Source organism: Phalacrocorax carbo, chromosome 3 (genome assembly GCF_963921805.1).
Source record: "Phalacrocorax carbo chromosome 3, bPhaCar2.1, whole genome shotgun sequence".
Classification (NCBI taxonomy): domain Eukaryota; kingdom Metazoa; phylum Chordata; class Aves; order Suliformes; family Phalacrocoracidae; genus Phalacrocorax; species Phalacrocorax carbo.
The window spans coordinates 122,701,665-122,723,038 of record NC_087515.1 but is presented as its reverse complement, the minus strand read 5'-3'; the positions used below and the strand labels follow the sequence as shown (position 1 = coordinate 122,723,038).

Sequence of the window (21,374 nt, the reverse complement as noted above, 5' to 3'; positions counted from 1 at the left end):
CTTTTACAGCTGGGAGCATCTGGACCATCAGAAAAAGACGAATCCCCCCATTTCCCAGCTGGACTCACTCCAAGAACCTGCTAAGGATAATTTAAAGCTGGCGGTTTATGCTTATCTTAAGCTACTGATCGAGCCCACAACTGCACGCCGTCCCTCCCCTTGTCAATTCTTGCCCAGGCAGATCGACAGCAACCACAACCGCTCCCCCTACAGAGATATGAAAAACCACTGGCCAACAGGGTAGTACTGGGCTCCACCTCAAAATACTGCTTTTAGCAACCTGGTCTATGCCAGGAACACGAGCCATGCTCACTATTTCTTTGTGATGCTTTGAAGATATGTTGAAGCCAACAAGAGCTTAGTGCTTCATTGCCAGCGAGGGAAAACCCCACACCAGCACTCCCAATAAAGACTCTTGCTAGTTCACACTGTATTTCATCTGTCCATGTGTTGAGAAGTTTTAATCCTGTACCTATGTATAGTCCGTAACATCAAATTTCAGTGCCAGCCAGAAGGAAAACACAGCACCCTAGTTAGCAGAAAACACTCTGGAGCTAAGTATACAAAATGACAGTACTATAAACCAGAAGCATTTGTCCTGTTAAGGTTTCCATTTGTAGACAGAATAACAAGGGATGAGTTATTTGGAAGCTGAGATTTTAAGGACATCAGTAACGTAACAGGACAAGAGAAATGCTGTGACTGCAAGACCTTCACTCAGGAGCGACTCAGCACAGCAGCTGCATCCTGGAAAATTAATACTTCAGCCCCCCACAAACGCCTGCAAAGCTTTTTAGAGCTTGCAAAAACCAACCCTGGAAGCCCCATCAGCCATCTGATCTGCTCACCACTACGCGGATTAACCCACGGCCCCCACCCCAGCTCAGTGCGGGGACCTGCCCTGCAGGGAAGCGTCGCCCGCCGGCTGGAGGCAGCTCCAGCAGCGACCGTGGGGACACAGGGCAGTATTGTCAATAGAAAGCAATCACATTTTGGCCTTGAAGCAAAAAGGGGCAACCCCCTCACCACCCCCAAACCCCAAAGTCTCCCTCTTCATCCCCCACAGGCACGCTGAGCAGCCCCTGCTCCAACCCAGGTGTCCCTGAGCAGAGGCAGGTGTTAAGGAGGTTAATGCAAAATCATGTCAAATAACAAACACCTAGTATTTATTAATAAATTAGTACACTGGAAGGCAATTTTTCAATTCATTCCCCTCTTCCCCCACTCCCACCCCTTCCCATGGGGCAGCACAAGCCACCCTCATATCATGATTTCTTCAGATTGAGCATGGTACAGACTGTTCCTTATGGGAGCATAATAGTTGCAAATATAATCAGACAGACTTCTTATGATGCAGCTTCCCCCCCCCCCCCCTTTTTTTCTTTTCTTTTAATAAAAAGTGAAGTGTGATTTGAAGAGACTATTAAGACTGGGTAAGGTCTTTGGAGAACCTATCAGCCACATCTGTATAAAAAACAAGAGACACGAGTGTAAAAGCATAGCTTGGTTTAAGTCTTACACCACGAGGAGAGCAGGACCACCGGCGGCCACCTTCGCCTCCCCACGTCCAGCACCGGCTCCCTTCGGGGGCCCGTTGTCCCCGCAAGCGGCAAGGCAAGATAACTCCTTACATTCAACTGAAGGCAAAGGACCTTTTCATCGCCTCGAAGGTTGGTGGGCCTGACCCTTTTCTTTGCATTTAAAGCACTTCTGCTTTAGCTTATAGGAGCGCGATGCATTGTCCGGGTGAAAACCATACAATAAATAACCGTGCTAGTAAAGTCGCAGCAATGGATGTGAGCTATACAATAGCACATTTAAAAAAAAAAGTCAGCTCGGGTGGGAAGCTTAGCTGCATTAAGAGACGGTAACCAGCAATGATGGGGTTTTTGCGTGTTTTTGCCATTTACCGCTCCGAGGCGAAGGAAGGTGGTGGGAGACGGTCACTCCGAGCGACAGCTCTGACAGAAGAAGCGGGTTACAGAGCAATCCCCAATTTGATGTGTTAAGTTATACCAGATCCGTGGTCTTTTAAGTTTATTAAATGCATGTTGGTTTTTTTGTTGGTTTTGTTTTTTTTAAAGTGCATCAACTGATCTGATTGGAATGAGAATAAGGAGAAGAAAGAGATGCTTGGGAAGAGGGCAGAGGGTGCAAAGACTTGGACTGAGCGATAAAGTTATGAAGGAGGGGTGCAACGCTGGCAAACCACCCCCCCTCCAGAAACCAAGGACACCTCAACAAAAATACTGGCCATATATTCTACAACAAAACCTGCCTGCATATTGTCGGTCATCTTAACGAGTGCCAAGCTAGCTCTAGCAGATATTCAGAGAGTGCGTGGTGACCCAGTGCCTACAGTAAGTCGGGAAGGTGGCTATAGACAGAGTCCAGGAGGGTCTGGCTGGCTTCCTGGCTCTTGACTCCGGCAATCTCAAATAGCCTGTCCAGCTTGTCTTCAGCCTGCGGGATCTCCTCTATCACATGGAGCTCCTCGGGGTTGAGGATGTGCAGCATGTCATCGAAGATGGGCTGCAGGTCGCAAGGGTCCAAGCGCACCTGGCGCAGGACGGTGTCCTTCTTTTCTGTAGGAGGAAAGGAGAAGGTGGTCAAGAAACCCCTCAAGAAACCTCCGCTAACCCGTGCCTGCTCTCCTTGGAGACCTCGGTCCATCCCCTGGTGCCACCTCTGTAGAGGGACACGTCACAATGGGAACTGAGGGAAAAGGTGGAGGCTGATGAGTGATGGGGAGGGGAGAAGATGGAGGAGCCAGCGCTGCTGAGGCACCTAATCCAGGATCCCGCTAGAGCAAACACAGCATTTATAAATGCTGAATAGCCAATGGAAAAGTGAAGGCAGGCGGGGAGCCAAAAAAGCTGAATTCTGCTCTTTTGAGTTGTTTTCTTTGGGTCAGCTTCATTTCCACACCCAAGTCCAAATTCAGTAGATTGATTGAGCCCAGTGCTTCACCTTCCTCAGAAGTTAAGATTAAACACAGCAAGTTAAATGCAGTAAATTAAACCCCCTCCAAAAAGGGGGGGGTGACTAACAGTGTCTTACAATTCAAGCCACATGCTGCAGCAAGTAGGACCAAGGGTGGGGTGGGGAAAAATACTTGACCTTGAAATTGTATTTTCCTGGTTTCATCCCATGCAATAACACAAAGGTCAATGCAACAGCCAAAAGTCAGGCAAATCTTCCCCTCCCCCCCAAATATCCAGGGCAACCCCCCCCAAACATTCTCTGGCAGCACTTCAAAGAGTTAAAAACCTTTAAAGGTGTTTTCCCCTCTCAAATCTGTATCATCTTTGCTAACAGGATATTCTGGTCTGAAATGAGGATGTGACAGACGTATCCTGGGAGAGCCAGTTTTCCCAGTTATTTAACAACACCACATTGGGCAGCTCTGCCACACGTGCTGACCGCGGGGGACACGCCGTGGCATCCCTTTGTTTCTCACATTCCCCTTGGGCTGAGTTTGGTACCTTTGGTAATAAAAGAGCCTGTCCGGCTGAGCGCGGAAGAGCCGCTGGAGGTCGAGTCGCACCGCAGGAGGGGCTCTGCTTCGTCGACGAAGAAGCATTTCTTCTCCGAAGGAGAGGGCTCCACGGTGAGGATGGCCGCCTCAGGGGGCTTGGGGCTGGGGATGGGCGCGGGGCTGAGCGGGCTGGGGCTCACCGGCAGGGCCAGTCTGTCAGCTTCCAGCTTTGGGGGGAAGAAAGGGAGGGAAAAGGATCTCAGGGGGGTGGTATGCACTGGGAGCACTCTCAAAACCACCTGCACCCTGGCTTTCAACACGCCCTAGCCCATCCTCAGCAAGTGATCCCTGCATTCGGGCAGCCTCCTCCTCCTCCCCAGGGACCTGCTGACCCAGAATGGGCACCAGAGGTGACCCAGGGTGGACATTAGGCTGGCATTTGACCAACAAGCACTCAACAGGCAGGAGGGGTAAATGCAACCCACACTCTTGGCAGGGGGAACTGCAGCACCTGGATGGCACATGCAGCCACAGCAGGACATTTCAACTTTGTTTTCCTTTTCACTTTCAAGTTACTGAAGCCCAAAGTACCACTCCTGGGGGCTAAGGTTGATAATACCCAAGCAGGTAAGCCCCCCATCCCACCTCAAACCTGCTCCACAGCTATTGTTTCCTAAAAGCAAGGCACAGCCCAGCTCCACGCCTCCAACCAGTGCCGAGCCTGCAGGGCGAGAGCTGCGACACCCCTTGGGGATCTCCGCCGCAACATGCTCCTGTTACTAGCTACACTGGTAGCATTTCGAGTTAATAATTTGTTTGCCCCATCTTGCCGCTGCTCCCACTGAGCACCCCATTAATGCATGACAGAGAAATCCGTCCCACCTGACTCCAAGTCCAGGGCCAAGAAGGACAAGCAGGGGCTGGCGCTGACCGCAGCATCACCCCAGTGCCCTTGCTTTTTGCTACCCTGATGCAAGCCCAGGGCAAGCATTTGGCTCTATGGTCCCAAAGACACAGGGAGCAGCAAGCACTGCTGGGACACGCTGTGCTGGGAACTGGCACCATTTGGGTGCCAGCATGAACCCGCTTCCTAACTTGACCATGCTCTGCATCTTCCTCCTTGCATTTTCTTCCTACCTAGATGGCAGCAGCCAACACTATCTATCCTCCTCCTCCTCTCAACAGCCCCTCAGGGTGCAAATCTCAAGCAGAGCATTTCTGATTCCCATTCCCTGCAGGGACGAGAGGCTCAGGGCAGCATCCCCAACCTGGGCACCTCTGCAGGTCACCAGGTCCCCCCCAACCACATTGCTCAAAGGACCATCTAATATTTAACTTCTTCCCAAACCCCACATCCCTGCTTGATCTGCGAAAGCACAGATTTGCAAGCCCTGTCCACGTGCAAGCCACTCTCCCAACAGCATTTGCAAACCTCTCTTCTCCTGCTGCAAAGGGAATAGCGGGCTATTCCTGGTCACACCTTTTTTTGCCTAAAATTTCGCATTTTAATACCCAGGGATTAGAATGCAAAATTCAGTTTAAAGGCTGTGGGACAGGGAGCTGCTGAGCCACCTCCACACCAGCATGCATGTGCCTGCGCATTCCTCATCCGTGTCGAGGAATTCGCCACCCACAAATCACATGTCTGCTGAGACGCCCATTAGTTCACATTAAATTAACATTGAAGCCTGGTCCTGGTAGAATAAAAGGTTTGTTTTTTTTTTTCCCTCTACTATTGAAAATAAACAGGGGAGGATTTGTTCTAGCTCAGCATGTTACACAATAGGCATGTTAAAAATAAAAGTCAGCTTTAATTTTTAATTAAAAGAATCTGCCTTCTCCTCCGAAACTCCGCTTTCCAATACAGCTCATTGACAACCATCAGCCTATTGACATTAACAGGGGAAATACACGGGAAGGACCAGAACAGCAGCTGGCTGCTTTCCCAATTGCAACATGCTCCGATTTCCCCTTAAGAAAAAAAAAAACAAACCAAACCAACCAACCAAACAGGCTTTAGGGCTTAGTTCTTCCCCGCACAACTCATCTATTTAATATCCAGCCGCAAACCCAACTCCTGATTTCCAAAATGAGGCCCGATGGCTGAGGAGCAATTACAGGGAGGGCAGGGCGCAGCCGCCTGCCCTGGCTCTGTCTTCCCAGCAGAAGGGAAAAACCCTTCCCAGAAGCGTGCAAGTCATTTGGAGATTAATTAAACAGCTGCTAAAGCACGCTAGGAAAAAAAAAATCACCAGAGGTTATTTGACTGTAGGCGTCCTGAGAGCCCAAAGCTTTCCAAATAGCTGAATGGTTGTGAGCTTGAGGCAAAGCAAACAGGATGCTCGGATGCCTGTTAATGTTTAAACCACGGGAAGAAAGCGAGTGGGAATGAGGGCTTTGAAAGGCCAGGGAAAGCAAAAGGTTGCTGCGAGGTGAAGCCCATGGAATAGGTGCAAAAGGCTATTCATAGCCTGTGACTCATTTGCTTGAAACCACCTTGGCCATACCTATTTTTAGGAATGGCAGCGCTCAAGCGAAACCAAGCTCTGGCTGGAAAAAAACCAAAACCGACAAACAAAAAACAACCCAACCCTCCAAAAACCCCTCTGAAATTCTTTTGCCTTTCCAGAGCCACCACGTTTCTCCCGGAGCCACCACACTTCTCACCTTCCCGTTGTCGTTGCTGGGGTCCTGCGCTTGCCACTGCGGCTGCATTTGCACCTGCACAGACAGACACACGGGAGATGCGTTAGATGCACGGTCCAGCACGGAAACCAAAGATGTTGGGGCGGCCTTGACGCATCAGCAGCCCCCCGCGACCGAGCATGGGTCAGTCATACTGGGGCACTCTGCCAGTTCTGTTTTTTTTCTTTTTGGTGGTTTTTGTTTGTTTGTTTGTTTATTGTTTATGTTTTGTTTGGTTTTGTTTGTGGGTTGTTTTTTGGGGTTTTTTTGTTGGTTTTTTTTTTTTTTTTGAGCACTGCAGCAAGAGGTCTGCAATGCCAAACAAAAAAAAGTCCTAAAAGCTCCCTGTGTACTCGCAGCCCTTTAGGATGCTGCTCAAGCACCAACCTCCTCTTGGACCTGGGACTCTAAGCAGCTCAGGGTGTCTGAAGGTCCTTCCTACAAGGGAGAAAAGGGGACAGAAGGGGATGGGTGCAGAAGACAACATAGGCTTGGCTTTGTTTTCTTTTCACAGCTGTTTTCAACAGCTCTGAACTGGCTGGTCCTATTTTCTGCTTTCCTTTTACTGTACCACAGTGAAAGCTCAACTCAAACAGAAACTGCAGCTGCTGTGCTAATGTTAGGAAGGAGCAGCCACGAGCATTAAAAAACCCCCTCCCTTGGGCAATGCTTTCCTGTAATTCCTTCTGCAGCAACCAGGCAGTAATAAAAGCTGGTGGCAGGTTTGCTTCTCCATCAACTGGGCTTTGGGCAGCTGTGCTTGGATTTTCTTGCCCCAGTACAAACACAACTCAAACTACTGCTGGGTTTTTATAAAAAAATAATAAAAAAAGAAAATTTGGCAGGGAGCTGGGGTCAAAGCAGCCTCCACAGAGGGCAGCTGCACACCCTTTTGGGACTGGGGATATATTTAGCACCGAGGCCACCATTTCCCGGATTCCCTGCCTGAAGACGACACCCAGCTGACACCAGCCCTATTCCCAGGTCTGTTACACCTCCACAGCAGATGCGGGAGGAAAAACGCCAGCACACGAGGCAGGGTGGGCTGGGCGACAGCCCGGCACGGGCGATGCTGCAGATGCATGGTGGTTTCGGGGGGAGATGCTCTTGCTGTGGTCCCGACAGACCATATGGTGGGATACACCCAGATGAGCAGCTTCATGGTACACGTGGTGTTTGGGGGGTCGACCCTCAGGGCAGACCAGACCTTGGAAGGCAAAACACTGTTGGCCAAGCCACAAGGTCTTGCCAAGGTGGCAGAGAGACAGTGATGGTGTGCAGGTGCTGCAGAGTAGGCAGCACCCCCTTTGCCAAGATGGGAAGGGCACGAGGGTGCTCAGCACCCTGGGGTGGGGGTGGAAATGCCAAATGACTTCTGTGTCCTTCACCTCACTGGCCAGGTTTCAAAAGAACTTTCAGCCACGACTGCTGTGGTGGAGCCGGCATCCCTCACCACAAGGCCGCCCTGGAGAAGAGTTACTCAAACCTCACCGTGACCCAGGACAGGCAATGCTGGGTTTGGGGAGGGCTTAGACACCAAGGCCAAAATGCAGCTGTCCATGGAGGAAGCAGCTCTTCCCACCGGCCCCGGCCATTCGTGGCCCAGGTGCTTCTCTAGCAGGAGATGGTGTCTCCATCAGAGCTCCTGGCAGCTTCTCCTTTCTAGGTACTTGCTCAGCCACCTTCTGAACTCAAACCACAATGAAGAGCCGATGAAGCCATGATGAAGAGTTTCCAAACTCAAGCACAGGCTGAGTAAGGCAGTACTGGGTTTGGCTTGTTTTGACCCCACCATCTCTAGTTTCATCTTACACTCCCGAGCCCAATATACTGCAAATACACAGTCCCAAGAAGACATGGCTACCACAGCAGGGAAACCTCTAATACAGCTCATCTACTATGAGGTTAATATTTTTGTGTTCATATTATTCGTTCGTATTACTTTATAAATTGCTACATTTTTTTATTATCGCATGTCCTCCAGTCTGGCTCAAAGCCAACCTCAGTTTGCCGAAAACCAAATTATGCTTTACAGCAAACCTGCAGGAAAACAGTGATGCTCACCCCAGCAAAACCCAGCCAGCCCTACCCCTTCCCTGGGGCTCTGGCCACTTTATTCTACAGCTTTATGCCTCAAAGAAAGCCTGATGCAAGTCCAGAAGGAACAGTTACATGCAATTTGGTTTCTTTCCTGGCTGCCTGGGCATTTCCCAGCCCTCACACCACAGCCCCCCAGCTCCGAAATCCATCCAACAGTTTCACCCTTGCTCCGCTGCTGATGCGTGATGTTAACACAGCACAAAGCTAATTGCTAATTACTGGGTCCAGCCCAGCTCTGCTTCGCTAAAGAGGAAACGAAGGGCATGGGCAGGAGCTATTAGGGGCTGGATTTGGGGAACACAGCTCCATGCTCTTGACTCCCCCAGGGTTTTGACCTGCAAAAGAGGAAGAAAAAGGAGCCAAAAGGCGCTGCCACGGCCACGTGCCTGGACATGGTGCTGCTTTCACATCCTCTTCTCCTCTGGCACCCCCTGAAAACCCCACGGCTTAACCTCACACCACACCCAGCCCTGATATTATCTGCTGATTCACGAGATTATCCGGGTCGTGCAATTAGCCACAGACCTAAATCTCGATGGGCTTAGTCTGCAGCCTCCCTCTCTCCGTTTTCAATGTCTCCCTTATTAATTTATTATTTTTTTATAGCTTTGCTGAGGCTGTGCTGCTGAATGCCCTGAGCAAGGCTGCTTGCTTCCCCTCCATCCATTCCCTGAAATATTTCAGCTGAGGCCAGCAGAGCCATAAATAAAAAGATAAGAGCTTAAAGCATTGCTCACAGTAGGACACTTACGGTAGCCGACGTGGCCAGCTGTGCCAGCAATGCCCCAGGCCAGCCCAGGCGGGCACAAGACACCCCTTGCTATCTGCAAAATGCTGTTTTGCACCCCAAAAAAACCATCCCATTACCCAGTGCCTGCACTGCACTGACCTTTTCTGCTTTTAACCCCAAAAACGGAGAACTGCAATTTGCTTGGAGAGCAGTGAAAAACCTCTCCCTTTTCCCCCTCCACCCTCTATTTTTGTTGTTGTCAGCACCGCTAATTTGGTGTGTGCCTGTGCTCGCTAAACAGTGCCCGGGCTCGCACGCAGCTGCCCAGCAGGCCCGCCTGCAAGGGGAGAGATTCTGCAAACCTCAAGGCTGAGAGACGTCTGCGGTTGGGGCCAGCCTTTAACAGGAGCCCTGTGACTTAAACGCACCCCAAAACACCTTCCCACAGCTGCTGCGCTCACCATATTTTGTGGATTAGCTGCAAAAAAAACCCCTAGCAAAGCGATTCAGAGGGCTAATCTCGTTTTAACCTAAATTCATTCAGCGCGATGCACAACCAGCATAATCTCCTGCAGCTAAAAAAGCCGGCAAGCCTTCGGCTGCTCCCTGCCTGAAGGAAAGTGTTCCTGCCACGTACCGTAACGCTTCAGAGACTCACAATAATTCCCCTATTCCTATTAGGGGTTGTAAATATTTGGATTTTGGAGCCCGAAAGGCTGCCAAGTGAATGGGGCACTAGGGGAGGGAGCAGCTTTGCCTCTGCAGGTTTCACAGGCTGAAGCCAGATGCTGGATAAAGGATTTGGGACAAGGGTGGGATAGTGGGTGGGATGGGATGGCGAAGGGAGGCTGGCTGGGTTTAGGGTACCAATTTGCTGTCTGAGAGCTATGCCACACAATAACACAATTTCTACCTATGAGTTGGGGACGCTGGTGCTTCCTTATGACACAGGACCATGGGGAGAGATGGGGAAACCCCCTTTTGCACCCAGGGGCGCCAGGCAGGGCCAAAGGCATCACGGACAGCACGCCCACTCGCGCATCCCTCCCAGGCTCATCTAGGACACACTGGCACAGCTGGATGCTCACTGCCGGCTTGGGTCACCCCAAGGGCATCATGCTGGTAGCAGTAGGGAGGACGCATGCATTTGCACTGCTTATGAGGATCCTCGCTCCCACCACCGCACAAAAAAAGCTCTATTTTTTTTTTCTTTGGTCTTTTTGCAAGACTGCTTTTGCAGGGCCACCAACAGGGGAACCTGCTCCTTCAGATCAAACCATTTTGATACATAGAGACACTGCTGTGATTTGTCTGCATCTGGATGGACAAGCCACCGAGAGCCAAACCTGGCTTAGCTCTAATTAAAGACTTTCCAACCAGCTGATAAAAAAAAGAAAGGACCTCAGTGCCTGCTCCTGTCACTGAGCAATTGGTTCCCCCGGTCGCTCATGGTCCAGACCGCTACAATGCAGCTCAATTGCTGGCACAAGGCTCCAGGGAATTGGTCTGCCTTGCACAAGCTGCTTCCCACAGCTTTCTGCATCCTCCCCCCAGGGCCACTCCATCACCACCTGCATCCACAGTGCAGGAGCCAATTCAGGGAGAGGAGGCAGACAGGTTACAGCAGGTAATACCTTGCAGAACACAACGTACTGCCATGCTGAATCTGCACCCTGGGGTGCTTTCAAGCTTTGACGTCCCACATGCCGCTTCTGCGCCGCAACCAGTCCAGGACCTTCAGGGCAAGGGAACGGCCAACACCTAAGGGTGATCATGAAGGATGCTCATCCGAAAAAGCCCAATTTGATGCACAGGGGAGGAATATGTGCCAGCTCAGGTGAATTTGTTAAAAACCCCCTCTTTTGCTGAAATGAGCCTCATTTCTCATGTGGACTGACCTGAGCCAGCTGCTCAAAAGATCAGCAACCCAATTTTACCAATTTCTAGGAAAATAAGTGAAAGTCACAGGGGACCACCAGGCTCCAGGCACTGCTGGATGCTGGGGAACAAGACACACTGTTTTTAAAAAATGAACAGAAACATCCTCCGGGAGAGCTGGTTGGGAAGCCCAGAAGACTTGCACACAAGTGTCCATGAGATCTGGCTTTGCTCATTCTCCAGAGCATCCACTCGCTGCATTTTCAGTTACTGGCACACACCTAAGGTGAGCAAACAGCTCGTGGGCCCTCCGTCACTGGGAGTGCACCGTCCCAACGGGCTGCCTGATAAACCCCGTTTCTTGAGCTACCACCCGCATTTTTGCGCTGTTTGAGAAGAAGCACCTGAGAGTCTTGGCCGAAACAGTGCAACACTCAGGAGCACGGAGCACCCGATAACCTGCCTGTTAATCAGGCGCTGTGCTGCTGAAAAAGCCCCATGCTTTATCCGATGTCCTATCCCAGCGCTTTGCTGTTGTATTCAAAGTCAAAGCGGTAACTAGAAGGACAGAGGTTACTACCTGCTCCAGGAGAGCAAGAGGACAAGGTGTCCTTCTGGGACATTGCACATACTGGAAATCTTAATTCACATGTGCAAAATGACAATTTTCTGACTCTCCTTTTCCTAACCATAGCTTTGTCTCAGGCTTTTAATATAATTTTTTCCATCTTTAATACTAAAAAAACCAAAACAACTATCTTGGAGCATGGTAGGAAATGAGAAGGCTACGTGCTGCTTATTTACCAGAAGCTGGAAGGAAGAAAAAAGCAACTGTTTGGGAGCCGGAGCAGCTGGCAAAGCAAACCTATCCAAAATTTGGGCAGGACACACGGGGCAATGCTTGGTACGCACCTGACTTGGGGTCTCTCACAAACACAAGCCCAGGACTCCTGGCTAACACATTGAAACCTGTGATTTCACACTATGGTTACGAGGGACCAAGATGTTCGGTGCATTAAATGAAGTCACGTGGGGTATGTGACATGGTGAAGGGACCACGGTCCCTCTTATAGGGGGAAGTTTGAGTGGTCAAAATGGGATTTGGGAATCCTTTGCCCTGACAAATGCTCTGCCCCACAGTCTTTGCTATACATGAAGGTCCACCTTGCCAGGCCCGCACCAAGTGCCCATGGAGGTCTGCAGGCACCCACCTGTTCCCCTTTGGGTCTGGGTCACTCCTAAGGCCAATGGGAAATGTTTCACCAACTGGTTTAGGGGAAAGAGCCCTCCCTCGACCACCCCACCTCCATCTATGTGTTGCCCATTGGCTTCCATTTCAGAAGAAGCCCCATCCATCACCTTTACGAACACTTCCAGAACACCACTGAATTGTCAGGGCCAAAAAAACCGAAAGCTCACCGACAGGTAAGGCAGGCGTGGCCAAAACACACTGCAAAGGTGAGCGAGGCACGTCCCGACAACTTCCACCCAGACGAAACCCGACTGCAGGATATTCCCAGCTATTTACTTATTCTCTCAAAACATGGGGCAGGTTGTTTTAAGGCCAGAGCTGCCAAAGAAGGGCAACAAGGAGGACAGCACACATTGACTCCCCCATGCCACCAGTCACCACCTTGGAGGAAGCAACTCATTGCTCCACAATGGCAACATTTAGTGCTCAAAGATGCTCGGCCCTTCTCACAAAATCCTGGGCGTTTAGTTACAGTATTTAAGAGTAAGTTTAAAGGGGGTGCTCCTTCTTCCGCATCTCCAACACGAGGGCTCAAGTACCAGGTCCTCCTAGTGACCTTCAAAGATACACGCAAACCACAACATGTGGGACTCAAGAGCTTGTCAGAACTTTGACAAGGGTTTGAGGAAACTTTGGTAAAGCCTTGCTCAAAAGCGATGTAAAGCTTAAATATAAGCCCCTGAGGAGTTCTGGGGGGAGATGGAGTCCAGCTACTTGGCTACTAGCTAAGCTCAAGGTCACAGCTGGGTTCCATGCACCCTCATGCTCGCCATGGCCAGACAAGATGTGCATCACACCAGAGAAGAGCGCGTGAAGCCCAGCCCATCATTACCGGCGTAGTGTCCTCCATCAGGCCTCGGATCTTCTCCACCACGTCGTTGCGGCGGTGCTGGCGGAGGGCACTGATGAGCTGGGCCAGGCTGGCCTCTGGCCCACGGATGGTCCAGTGTTGCAAGGCGGCGTAGGCGCGCTCATGGTCGGCCGCGTAGCCGTTGGAGAAAGCCGCCACCTCACGCTCGCTGGCGTTGCTCAGGAACTGGTAGATGTCCTTCCACTGGCTCCCCACCTGGGCTGCCACCAGCTTCAGGATGTCGATGCCTGTGGGGCAGAAGAGCTACAGGTGAGGCACAGAGCTCTGCAGCCCCCTCAGCATTGCAGGTCTAAGCTTTAGCAAAGCTTCCCTCATCCCCAAATGCCCATGCTTTGCTTTTCTTTGGTTGTTTTTTATTTGAAGATTATTATTATTGTTATTTTTTAAGACCTTTCAGGAGTCCAGGCTGCAAGGAGCTCTGCAGACAAGCAGCACCCATAATGTGCTCAACACCTGCTACCCAAGAAAAGGATGATAGACCCAAAGGTTGCTCCAATCGAGGCACAGACACTAAAATTAACCATGTTAATTTAACTGTAAAGTTTCCTTTGCTCTTCAGCACAGGAAAAACCCTGGAACTCAACCACCGTGGCTGCGGGAGCAGGGGAGATGACAACATGTTCACCCTTACACCTGCATCGCAGCTACCACTTTGAACAGGAGCTGGATTAAGAGGTGAGTCACCAAAGCATTTCTGGGAAGATGTATATTTCCATAACAGAGCATCTATAGCAGCTACGGTCACATTTAGAGCCGTTTCCACTGCAGACTGGTGGGATGACTCAGTTATGGGATGGGAAGTGCTGCACCAGGTGAGCGTTGGGAGAATGGAAGATCTGGTATGGGATCGGAAGAGCAAGAACACAGAGCTCCCCAGAAAAGCCCTTCAAACATGTTGGTTCAAGATGGTGAGGGTTTCCTCCCTTTAGCTTTGGGAACAATGCAAAAAGCATGTTCATCCTTGTGTCTACTGAGAGATCAGGAGTTAAACCTTCAAATAAAGCCAAACCTCTTCCATAACAGCTAATTAACCTTGGTTTATCAAGCTGAACACCACCTTGTTTTAAACTACCACGCAAAGGGTTGGCATAGGTGAGCTGCAGAGATAAATTCCCTTTTTCCAGAGAGGTAACCACACCTTGGGTTTCCTTGCGAGCCAGCACACCTTCATCACCGCAGGGACTATTTCTCCTTCCCTCTGTGGGCCTAAAATTTAACAATTTCTGACACAGTTTAGACCAGACGTCCCAACTGCACCTTCACGTCACAGCCCTGATATAGCCAAATAGATACATACATGCATATAATAAAATATAGATATTTTTTAAATCTACATCAGGCTGTATAGTTTATATATCTCTTTATATATAAATACAGCCCAATATATATTTCTATCTTTTTATATGTGTATGTATATATACACAGATATATGATATAGATATTTTTATATATCTCTATATAAACCTGACAGATATTTTTATGTGTGTATATATACATACACATATATTTATGTCTCTGATATATTTTATGTATGTATATATGCTATATACACATACATATAACACCCATACAGCCTCATACAGATATTTTTGACCCAGACCCTTCTCAATATTAAAGCAAGCTTATCAAGACCTGCTATAAATAGACGTCAGTTTTCACTTCCGCGCTAGATAACATAGCCGTGACACGTGTAGCCAGAGTATCTGCCGCTGGTGTTTGACCTGCTCTGCCGCAGAAATACCAAAGTACAAACCGCGTTTTGCGTAGCCCTGCCCTCCCCCTCACCATTATCACCAAACCTCCCTCCCCAGCTGGTTTACGGCAACGTGCATGAACTATCGCACGTGAAGATGCGAGGGTCAGGGTTTCTCCTACCATAAAAGCTCAGGCCACCAGGCCAACACAGGGGATGCAGCCCCTGAAAAACCAAACTAACCACAGGGCTTGGTTTTAACTATGGAGAGGTTTGGGGCCGGGGGGAACCCTCTTCATTATTCAAATAAGCCCAAGACAAAGAAAATGTTCCTCAGCAATAAGGAACAAGAACAGGCTGCAAATACGCTATTGAGATTGATGATGGGGCTAATTATCTGAGGCAGATAAATACATGCTATTGCCCATCACGTTTCAACACAGTAGCAGGAATTAAGCTTGGTCTTGTTAACTCCTCCCGTTACTCAAAGACAAATTCCTCTCCCTCGATGCCTTTGTATCCATCCGGGCTGGCCGTCAGCTCTGCGCAGGAAGGACACGCAGCCCAAATCACGCCGGCAGCCAAGCCCTGCGCCTTCAGGTATGACCCACCTGTGTCAGTAAGAAGCCCAAAAGCCATCTTGGGTTTGGAGTGAGATCCTTTAAACCAGCAAATTCAACTAGTTTTGGCATAAAACCAGCAAAACACTAGATTCATTCAGCCAACGCTTAATTTTATCACACAACACAGGAAAAAAAGCAATCCCTGGCTTTGAGGGTAGTAAAAGCTCTGCAAGGCTTGTGCACCAAGGAATGCAAAGAGGGACAAGCAGGTCTGGTGCTGTCCATTGTCGGTCTATCTCAGCAAATATGTCGTTATCTCAGAGATTTTTCTACTCTCTTATTCAGGTTTTTTGTTTTTCCTGGTTTGAGTGATATATAGATATATAGATAATGCTGCCCATTTTTTTATATATGTATTTAAAAAATAAAATGCTGCCTATTTTATATATAAAATGAGCAGAGCCAAGTCCCCCCAACAGTGCTGCCCTGCAGCGAGACAAAGCGTTACAGCTGGGTGGGAGCTTTGCCCACTCCCACACACATCAGTCATAAAGAAGCATTAAAACATAATTTGCTGGTTTATGACCCCTGCATGGCACATCTAGTCCTCCTGGGAAAGGAAAAACGCATATACTACCTGCTCCCATCTATGTATTTAATGCTGATAAATCCCAGTATTTACAGCTGCTGTACTGGTGAGAAAAGCGTTCAGCTGGTTGCAACTTGATTTGCACCAGTTTTACGCGGTGGCACGACATCTGCGTCCTAATGTTCTCACACAAGATTTACGACAAAGTGCTCATGCTCCTACTGACATTTTCAGGTTTAGTATATTTAATCTCACCGTTCAATAAAGTGGTCCCATAAACATGTTTATATCCTTTGGCAATAATATCCCAGGGCACAAGAACGCACCAGGCAGCAGGGGACTTAATGGCGCGTAATAATCTTTGGAGAACAAATGTTCCATTAAAAATGAATTTGGAAATGTCTACCTTAATACTATAAGAACCTTAAACTCATTTTCTTGCAAGTATTAAACAAATTTAAGCCCCATATGTTTGCTACATCCACTACAATATTGTGCAAACAAAACCCCAGAGAGACACGGAAAAGACACAGATGTGAGCGCAGATTTGGCTTCAGTCGGTTAGAAATCCATTGCTCCCTCTGTTTTTGAAAAATAAGATTAGAAGCAATACATGACAAGTTGCGGCTGCACGCTGCCAAGTATTACTGCTCAAGCCATTTCCAGTAACTTAATTCACTTGTTCAAAACCAAAATAAAATGCTAATGTTTATAATAAGCTTAGAGTCCTACTATTTCCATATCTCCAGAAGCCCTACAGGTTACTCTGCAGTTACTCTGCTGGAGTGTCCCATTGGGATGGGAAGGTGCCCACCAGGGCGCATGGAGCAAAAAACCCCAGCTCTACCTTAGGCCCTGGGTCCTCCCCACCCACCGGGAGGGACCTTCTCCCACCACGCTCACCTGCACGCCAAGGCTGGAGATGATGCTCAAAGCCCTCCAGACCCCAGCAACCCCAAGCAAAATGGCTGAGCTCAGTGGGGACATGCTTTAACCCCACTTGTTTCACGCTTCCCATGTGAGGCCCGTCTCAGCCATATTAGCACAATGCTGAAGCTGCTCTGAGCTTGCAAATACTGGAGAACCACCTAAGTCCTCCTCCTTTTTTAATATGGGCCACGGGAACAGCCTGGGAGAGCTGCCACCACCCTGCTGCTAATGCAGGAGGCACCACCACCCTCTCCCTCATCACCATCAGGGACCATCATCATTTATCACCCAGCTTTGCCTCAGACACTGGAATTAAAGAGAAGCCTTTGCTGTGAAACCCCAACAGCTGTGTCTAGCAGAGCTGTGTGTACTGTGTCCATACCAGAGCTGGCAATGACAGCATCTGCATGATCCAGGACATCCATCTGTGTCTTGGGTACCTGGGGAGGTGGCATTTCAGTTGCTGTTATCTAAACATTACAATAGTCTACACGTTGTGATGGGCTACTCCATGTAACCACCTAATATTTTAAGGTGGTAATAAGCCCGGAGCAATAAAGAATTCCCCTTCAAGCCAGGACAAGGTCAACATGTTGTGCACAGGCAAACGCAGAGCCCAAGGGTGGTCGTACACACATGGGAACACAAGCGCAGTGAGGCATGTCTACAGCCAGAGCAAACTGAGACAAATGGAGACAAGTCTGGAGACAGATGCCTGCAGCGCACACAAGCAAACAGCACTGCTGAATATGCGTCCAGCTCATCCACAAAGACGGTGAGCTGAAGGGAGGACCTTCCTGGAGAGGCAGGGCAGGTCTACAGACAGGTCTCACCTCCAGGCACACTGCTCACCTCTGCCCCAGCCTTCCCCACAAACACCATTTCAGTTTATTTCAGTGACTTCCATTTCCTTATTTTGAATCTGGTTCATGATTTTTCGCACCCGTTTCCAGCTCCTTCAGACACCTCCCACCTCAGTTTGGTGTAGACAGAGCAGTTGCTCCATTCACTCATGAACGTCACCAAGGTGGTCATCACGCAAGCGCATGGGATTTGGCCGAGCTTTAATGATACTCTTGAGCTTGTTCTGGACACGCCTGACTCATCTCCCGTAGCCCTGATATTTACAGGCTGGACACGAACCCAGTTCTTCAGCGATCGTTTGGTCTCAAGTGGGGCAAGAGGCCAGCGTGGCGTGGGGCCATGACTGGCAGTGCTGGCATGCTTATGTACAACACCTGCAAGAGACCATTTCTCTTCTCTGCCATTACTTTTGCACATCTTCATGCAAACTCAAGAGGAGTGGAAGAGCTACTGCACCAGAAGGCTACGCCCGAGCACCTGGCGGCAGATACAGTAAAGGCTAACCACAGCCTAGCCACAGAAGAGCTTCGGTTCCTTCCTCTTCCTATCCTCTCACAAACAAAATGCCATCATTATTTTCATTTTCAGAGCTCAAGCCAAACGTCATTTGGTATTTTTCAGAAGAGTCCTCACTGAGAAGCTGCCGCCTTTTAGGGGAAATCTCATGCTCCAGTCTACAGAGCACTCCAAAGCCATGTGTCCTCCCATCCCACTAATAATGAAGGGACATAGCATAGAGAAAAGGATTAACACAACATCAGTTCAAGTCTCATAGGCTTTCCTATACACAGTCTCATCTAGTTAGCAGCTCATCGGCCAGACCTTCATCAGCAGAGCCAGGTCCCACCAGCCCACCCCTGACACCTGTGGGAACTGACCTCCACCATCCCAGTACCAATCTGAGCTGGAGCACCTGGAGCTTCCACCTACTGACACAGATATCCCAGAGATGGGCAATATTAACTCGTACACCACGGGCAGTGACAAATCCTGACCGCGACAGGCTGGCTGGATTGACACTTGCACGGACCTTGAGGATGAAGCATCGCAGGCGGAGAGCACAGCCCAAGGGCACACGCACCTCAGACAGAACCACAGTGACGCAGCCCAACCCTCCCCTACATTCAGATAAAAGCTCCAAATCACTGCAAACCCAGCTCTGTTCCTGAGCTCAGCCCACCTACCTCCCTCCAAATATCCTCCTGACTCATGCGAAACACAGCCACAGCAGCCTATTTTTACCTCTGAGCACACACCGAGAGCCTGCATGTACAAGCGAGCCAGGATGCGGCACATCCAAACTCCAGCTGACCAGACAAGATGGCTCGGCCAAACCAGGGCTTAGAAATCCCAAATCCCCAACACAAATACCTTTCCAAAATGTGAAAATTTCACCAACCTCCACCAAAAAGAGGTTATTGGAAACTCAATTCCTCACCCCAAAATGTATTTCAGGTCCTAAATGAAGGGGTTTGGAAGATGCACAAGGTCTTGTACCTAGGTCAGGGCAATCCCCAGCATCGGTACAGGCTGGGGGATGAAGGGATTGAGAGCAGCCCTGCAGAGGAAGACTTGGGGGTGCTGGTGGACGAAAAACATAAACATGAGTCCACAATGTGCGCTTGTGACTCAGAAAGCCAACTGTGTCCTGGGCTGCGTAACAAGGAGGGTGGGCAGCAGGTCAAGGGGGGTGATTCTCCCCCTCCGCTCTCATGAGAGCCCACCTGCAGTGCTGCATCCAGCTCTGGGGTCTCCCGCACAAGACAGGCATGGACCTGTCGGAGCAGGTCCAGAAGAAGGCTACTCAAACAGTCAGAGGGCTGGAGCACCCCTCCTATAAAAGAAAAGAGTTGGGGTTGTTCAGCCTGGAGAAGAGAAGGCTGCGGGGAGACCTTATTAAAGCCCTCCAGTACTTAAAGGGGGACTAATAAGAAAGATGGGGACAGAGTTTTTACCAGGGCCTGTAGTGACAAGACAAAGGGCAACAGTTTTAAACTGAAAGAAGGTAGATTTAGATTGGACACAGGAAGAAATTCTTTACTGTGAGGGTGGTGAAACCCTGGCCCAGGTTGCCCAGAGAGGTGGTCGATGCCCCATCCCTGGAAACATTCAAGGTCAGGTTGGATGGGGCTTTGAACAACCCAGTCTAGTGAAAATATCCCTGCCCACAGCTGGACAGGGATGATCCACAGGCTGGACTAGATGATCTTTGAAGATCCCTTCCGAACCAAACCTTTCCATGATTCTAACCAGAGCCTTTGTCTGGACAGGAGGAGAGAACACACTTAGGAAGACTTGCTAGCAATCTGACAGTGCTGGTATCAGACCTTCCCAGGAGCCGATGACTCACATCCTCAGCAAGTGCTGTTTGGGCAAAGTGATTTTGGGGTTTTAAAATTAAAAAAAATTATCTTGCAGGGCAGGAAAGAGGCTCCTGACAAACTTCCCACATGCTCTCTGCAAAATAACTTGCCCAAACCAGGCACTCGAGGAAGGTCTATGATCAGCTACATGCAGTTATGACCATGTTTCAGACTGGGAAACTTGAGGGTCACCATGAGACAAGACCTCCCCTCCCACCACACACTACATGGAAGTCACCTACCTCTATAACAGCACCTTTGCTCCAACCCTCCTGGGACCCACACGAGCTCCTGCCCACTACTACGGGATGCTGTCCCTGCCTGTCTCCCTATGCTGGCATTGGGGACCTGCAGAATAGACTTGCTCTTCCTTTGGTTTAAAAAGGAACAGCCGGCATAAGTATTTTATGTAATTATTAAATTTTAAATGGCTTTCACAGAGTTAATCTTCATTATAACCCTCTTGGACAGCTGGTAACCCTGAGCAAGCACACTGCCCCAGCCAGAGCTATATAAATATCCAGACACCCGCAGATGCCAACCCAAGGATTAAATTTGCCTCCTGCATTTTTTCCCCCCAGACAAAACCTTGGCAAGTGAGGAAAAAAAATCTGCCTTGTTATTTGAGAAGTTATGTGTGAGAGCCTTCCCGATGTGAGAAATCACAGCCCTCCTGGCACAGAAACTGGTGCTGGGTTTTTGGCAAAAAAAATCCTGGGTTCGGTGTGTTTCTCTACAAGGACAACCCTCCCCTCCCTGCAGAGCTGCCCTGCCTCTGATGCTTGGCCCTACACCATAACAGGCAGGCACAACTCCTGGTTCCTTATTAATGCCAGGGCCACCCGGGAATTTTGACCATAGGATGGTTTGGGTTTTTCTTCTTTTTAAAGCAGATTTGGGAGCAAATGTACCAGCTTCCCACAGCAGCTCCACACAGCCTTGCACATATCTAGATGGCTCATGTACCAACACGTTAGAAGCAATCAAGCACCCATCTTCAGGCCTGCTAATGCAATAAGGCTGAGGAACAAGATATGATAAACCTGCCCATGATTAAGTCTCCTCCTCTCTCAGCAGAGCAGCAGCCTCCCTTGTTTGTGTTTTCTAAGCCTCCCTTTCACCATGAAGCCTTGGTCAGCTCCAGATACACCCTCTGGAAACCACACAGCTTCCAAAAGGTTGAGTGTGGGGTAAACCTGAGCAAAGTTTTAAGTTGAGCAGTTTGAGGAAGATGGTGTTTCGGTGTTTCCCCAAAACAGACGTTCGCACTGTAGACGAAGAGTTGCTTCATCCCACCCTGAAGCGGAGCACCGTGCCCGTGTTGGAACAAATGTAGCGTGAAAAGCAGAGCTCCCACGCACCCGAACAAGCTCCAGTG

At 49.4% G+C, this 21,374-nt stretch overlaps 1 protein-coding gene across 2 annotated transcripts in view; it reads right to left on the bottom strand.

The window, feature by feature from the left end:
- Positions 1-1,144: 1,144 nt before the first annotated feature.
- The window catches only part of TNFRSF21 (TNF receptor superfamily member 21), a 34,974-nt gene continuing 14,744 nt past the window's right edge, over positions 1,145-21,374 (bottom strand). For both annotated transcript variants that reach the window (XM_064448168.1, XM_064448167.1), the window contains exons 4-7: positions 12,956-13,221; positions 6,146-6,199; positions 3,486-3,705; positions 1,145-2,585 (exon numbers count right to left, since the gene is read on the bottom strand). In XM_064448168.1, coding sequence (XP_064304238.1) covers positions 2,356-2,585; positions 3,486-3,705; positions 6,146-6,199; positions 12,956-13,221 — 770 coding nt within the window. In that variant the 3' untranslated portion in view covers positions 1,145-2,355. The remainder of the gene's footprint in view (positions 2,586-3,485; positions 3,706-6,145; positions 6,200-12,955; positions 13,222-21,374) is intronic.